The sequence below is a fragment of the Gavialis gangeticus genome, unplaced genomic scaffold (assembly GCF_001723915.1).
Source record: "Gavialis gangeticus isolate Ggan-Ray unplaced genomic scaffold, GavGan_comp1, whole genome shotgun sequence".
Taxonomy (NCBI): domain Eukaryota; kingdom Metazoa; phylum Chordata; order Crocodylia; family Gavialidae; genus Gavialis; species Gavialis gangeticus.
The window spans coordinates 47,309,294-47,314,671 of NW_017729004.1; the positions used below are offsets into that span (position 1 = coordinate 47,309,294).

The 5,378-nt window shown below is 42.4% G+C and overlaps 1 protein-coding gene across 1 annotated transcript in view; it reads right to left on the reverse strand.

Annotated features, from left to right (window-relative positions):
- Positions 1-5,378, reverse strand: part of LOC109291105 (macrophage mannose receptor 1-like) — a 151,818-nt gene that overhangs the window by 97,396 nt on the left and 49,044 nt on the right. The window contains exons 15-17 of the mRNA XM_019507966.1: positions 3,369-3,401; positions 3,099-3,262; positions 2,662-2,726 (exon numbers count right to left, since the gene is read on the reverse strand). Of these exons, the coding sequence (XP_019363511.1) occupies positions 2,662-2,726; positions 3,099-3,262; positions 3,369-3,401 (262 nt within the window). The remainder of the gene's footprint in view (positions 1-2,661; positions 2,727-3,098; positions 3,263-3,368; positions 3,402-5,378) is intronic.

Genomic DNA, 5,378 nt, shown 5'->3' on the forward strand with positions numbered 1-5,378 from the left:
GGTATAGGGAAAAGCTTTATATAGTGGCATAAGAGAAAATGGAGCCCTCAAAGGCACCAAAGATGCTGGTTGCAGTCCTTTACAGGAAGAAAGGAAGTGTCAATGCAAATCTGAAAATAGAAAAAAAAATCTGTAATTCATAAAGTCATAGATTATAAGGGGCTGAATGGGGCCTCACAAGATTTTTGGGTCAAGCCTCCCTGCACTAAGAAGGAAAGTCAACTGGGGTCAGGTGACCCCAGCAAGGTGACTGTGCAGTCTCCTCTTGAAGATTTCCAGGGTAGGTGATTGCACCACCTCTGGAAGAATCTTATCCCGTAGTCTGGACACCCTGACTGTGAAGAAGTTTTTCCTAGTGGTAAGCCTAAAATGGTCTTCCAGGAGTTTGTGGACATTACTCCTGGTTTTCCCAAGGGTGCCCTGGTGAACAGTTGTTCACTGAGCCCTTAATGTATTCCAGATATAGTGGTAACCTGCTACCAAGTCCCCTCTCAGCCTTCTCTTCTCAGGCTGAAGAGTCCCAGATCCCTCAGCCTTACCTCGTGTGACTTGCCATGCAAGTCTCTGATCTTACGTCTTTGTTGAAGTGTGGCACCCAGAACTGGAGACAGTACTCCATCTGCATTCTATCTAGCGCTGAATACAGTGGAAGAATTACTTGCTTGGTTTTACATGAGATGCATCAGCTGATGCATGCCAGAATATTGTTTACCCTGCTGACACAGCATCGCACTGATGGCTCATGTTCAAACTATGGTCTAGTATTACCCCTAGGTCCCTTTCAGTTGTGATGCTAGTCAGTTTGGCACCACCAAGCCTGTAAGTATGTTGGGGATTGTTTGTCCCCAGATGGAGCACTTCACACTTCTGAATGTTGAACTTCATCTGGTTCCAATCCACCCAACTGGCCAGCCTGTCTAGGTCCATCTGTATCTGCAGCCTATTTTCAAGAGTGACCACACTCCCCCAAAACTTTGTGTTGTCCATGAACTTGGTCAGTGAGCTCTTCACCCCCACATCCAAATCATTGAGAAAGATTTTGAAAAGCACTGGACCAAGCACTGACCCCTGAGGGACACCACTGGCCACTTCTCACCAGGATGACAGATTCATTCATGAGACCTCTCTGGGTCCTACCCTGCAACCAGCTTCCTTCCCACCTAACTGTCGAGCAGTTAAGCCCACAGTCCTCCAATTTTCCCATGAGAACATCATGGGATACCATATCAAAGGTCTTTTAGAAGTCTAGGTACACAATGTCAACCTCCTCTCTCTTATCCAGGTGGCAAGTTACCTGGTGGTAGAAGGAGATGAGACTGGTAAGACAAGACCTGCCCATGATGAAGCCATGCTGTCTGTCATTCAGAATCCTACCTTCTGCAAGCATATCACACACAGACTCCTTGATGAATTTATCCAGGATTTTCCATGGGATAAAAGTTAAGCTAATTGACCTATGGTTGCCTGGGTCCTCTCTTTACTCAAAGTTAAGATGATACTGAATATAAAATGACCCCCCCAAAAAAATTAGATTCTATACATGCAAGATTTACAAATTTATTATAATTTCCCATGTATGAAATTAAATTATTGTAGGGACATCTTCTATTCATCCCTCCTACCACTGAAGGGAGTCAGGCAGTGGGGGCATCAGGTGGTGTGGAAAGGTCATGTAGTTTGCCCACTGCTTGTACCTGCCTCCCTGCCATCTCTACCTCCTGCCTGCCCACCCCGCCAGCCTCTGTTCTTCACTCCCCCATGCCACTGCTCCCCTTCTCCATCCTTACCCTTGTCCCACGCTGACAGACTCTGTGCCTGTTCTAGCTTGGGGCACTAAGCACAACACCACCCTTCTGCATACTATGCACTGTTGCTATAGGCTGGGCTTAGGCTACTTAGTACCCCAGGCTGCAGCATGGATGGAGCCGGCCAACATGGAGCAATGGTAAGGAGGGGATAGAGGGAAAGGGAGGGGGAAAGTTTTCATGAGGAGGTGCAGGGGCAGTGCAGGTTGGAGGGGCAGGTAGCAGCTGTTGCTACAGCCCCAACCACAGACAGGAACTGAAACACAAGCCACAGCAGCCACCTGCCACCCCCCTCCCAACTGCCCTCATATGCCATCTGAAGATGAGGGACTTTTCCCCCATGCTAAATGGTGGGGCAACCTTATCTTAGATTTGAATAAATACAGTGTTATATTAAACAAAGAATATTATTTAGCAGCTCAGAATGTACAACAGAGCACAAAGAAATGCCAGGATGAAGCAAACTAGAGAGACAGTATTCTACACAGAAAAACTGATGATAGCTATACCAAAGGATTTTTTCCTGCGTGTAGTTAGAAAGGAGATGATCAGGAGAGTTCTAAGGACAAATGTGGTAAGAAGCACCACTTAATGAAGACCACCAATAACTTGGAGTTTCAGGATCTAATATCTGCTGAAAAGGACATCAAGGGAGAAGAATCTCTACAACAGTTAAAGAAAAAGAATTAAATTTATGTTATGTGATCACGTACAGTTAACCTTCTGTTAAGATTAATTCACAACCACTATCATTACGATCAACCTTTTGTAATGGCAGTGTTTTAAAGTCTTAACCCTGGCTAAATAGAATATTTGTTTCAATATGTCAAAAACCATGGTGTTTATAGTAACTTACCTAAACCTTTTATCAAGGCTCACTGTTAAACCAATGTAATACCACCTTGGTTCATGCTGATCACTCTAAAATAGGAAGATATCATTTTAATGTAATACTTTATTTATATTAATTCAAAGATCTCTTAAACAAAATAAACAGATTCCCTTAATTAGGTAAAATGGGAGGGAGGATAATGTAAGTCAATGAGATTTATGTATATGTTACAAGTTTAGATTGACTTGTTTCTCAGCTGTGAAAAGATTACAAAATAATTGTACATTTTAAAGAAGTTACCTAAATTGACTCCTAAATTCTGACACACCTCATCCAAAAATGTTTACAGTTCCATTTCTGACAGTAGAGTAAAAGGGGATTCCATTAATTTTTTTCAGGTTCAGGGGCAGATTGTCAAAAAAGCCACATTATTTATTTGTGAAGCAAACATTTAGTCTTACATTTTTCCATAGAAATTCCCTTTCACTTTCACTTTCAATGACAGCAAGATCCGCAAAATTCTTCTTGCAAAACTCCCGGGATTTTTCCATAGAGCTATAATCATTGCTTATAAAATACTGCTTGTCTTCATGTATAATCCATGCATCTTCAATGGTTTTATATGCTGCAAGGTATATAATGTATGTATACTGTATGTAATCAGGAAGATTTTATTCTCCAATAAATATCTTAATAAAGCACAGCATTTAATAAACAATGAAAATCCCTACCAGGCTTGTCAGTGGGTTCTGGTTTGAATGGTCCCCCTGCAAGAAAGAGGAAAACTGAAAAAATCTGAAACTGATATGTAGAATCTCAACATCCATAAAATGTTCTTGAAGAGAAAATTATTTCATCTAGTAAATAGTGATTTAACACAAATTAAGTAACCATGAAATAACATTTTACATATTTAGGCCTGTGGCACATGTGCATTCGATTGCATGATAGGATCTGATCCCTGACTCACAACAATAGTGCCTCATGCCAGTCCACATGTGCAATGCAGGACACGCAATTTTGGGATCAGAGATAAGATCTCAATGACACCATTACTACTTGCCAATGCAGGGGGAGTCAATGCCAATGCAGGATCATGACCTTGGGCTCCCTCTGCACCCAAATGGGCCTGGGGCCAGGACCACACAGGAGTCTGGAACCAGCTCCAGTTTGTCGCTATCCAATGAAAATCAGCCACAAAAACATTACACATCTTCTGTGGAATGTTTCTGTGGCTGGTTGTCCATTTTGTTATGCCACTGCTTCCTTGAATGTGTGACAGGGTTACTATTTATGGCTCAATTAATAGGATAATAGTATCTAACGTATAACATCTGCCAGGGGACACCTTCTCAATATATTTTTTCAATTAACAGAAATAGTACAAATCATCTTTAAAGATCAGCCAAAAATAAACTAGCAGTCACCCAGTACTCAGCCAATTACCAGGCCTCATTTGCCATTGATTCCAATGGAGACAGGGTTTCATGATGGATTTCAATTATACTTCACACAGTCTAAATCATAATTTTCTTTTAAATTTCTATTCTAAACCATGTTTCATGCAGTGAAATCTATGGTCTTGGCCATATCATAGTCCTATGTAGGTTAAAATTAAATAAAACGAGTTTGGTAGTGTTAGAGTAATATTGCTCTGATGGTCCAGGAAACTTGTGAGAGGAAAGGATTTTTGTGGGTGATACCTTTTATTAGACCAGTTGCATGGTTGGGTTAGACATAGATGAGCTTTCAAGTAGCAAATACTCTTCTGCTGTCAAATGCTGACAAACTGGTCAAACTGCTGTCAAATACTGACAAACTGGTCCCCAAATGCACATCTAAGTCTATCCCAACCACCAGATTGGTCAAATAAAAGGAATCACCTGCAAAAATCCTTGGTTTTCATGAAAAATTATTTTAGCATTTTTTAATCAAAAGTTTACAAATCACTTGACTGAAATTACTAAGCCATTTAGGCCTGGGTTGCATCTATCTAGGAATTGCAGAAAGAAAAGGATCATGATATCCAGAGGAGTTTCCACAGCAAGATACATTTTCATTATATTTACTCCAAAACAATATGACCTGAATACTATTAAAATGGAAACCATCATGCCATTACACAAGTCGATGGTATGTCCACATCTTGAATAATGTGTGCAGTTCAGTTTCTACTTGGAGACTCGCTCTGTGCCAAGGAGAAACCAGAAGTGTACAGAAATCAAGGCCTCCTCCCGAGCAAAATGGCCACTCAGAAAATAAAACCCTGGAACAGCTAGGGTTAAGTCATGCCCTGGAAAGTTTCTCTGGGGAAACTGAACATCTATACACTTTCCCCAACTTCACTCTTCCTGTGAAGCCAAGGGAGAGGCTCCTGTGTCTTGAGGGTCCCTCTGGTTTTAAGAAGACACCTGGCAAAAGCTGCTTCTGCCCCTCCCATCGACCAGGACCAGAGGAGCCACTCCAGCCACCACTTCTTCCTCTGCTCAACTGTCGGGCCCTAAGAGCAGAGTTCCTGGTGTGAGAAGCAGGCAGGGGCTTTGCTTTGCTGCTCTCGCTGCTCAATTCCCAGGCACAGAAAACCAAGCATACGGAGTGGCACCTGCTGGTTTCCCCTTGACCCCCACACCCCTCCCAACTGCTCAGCTGAGTGGCAGGGTGGCAAGAGGAAGCCAACCAAGGGGAACCAGGCCAGGGAAAGCCTTCTCAAGCCCAGCTCCCAGTAGGCTTTTAAATTGCCC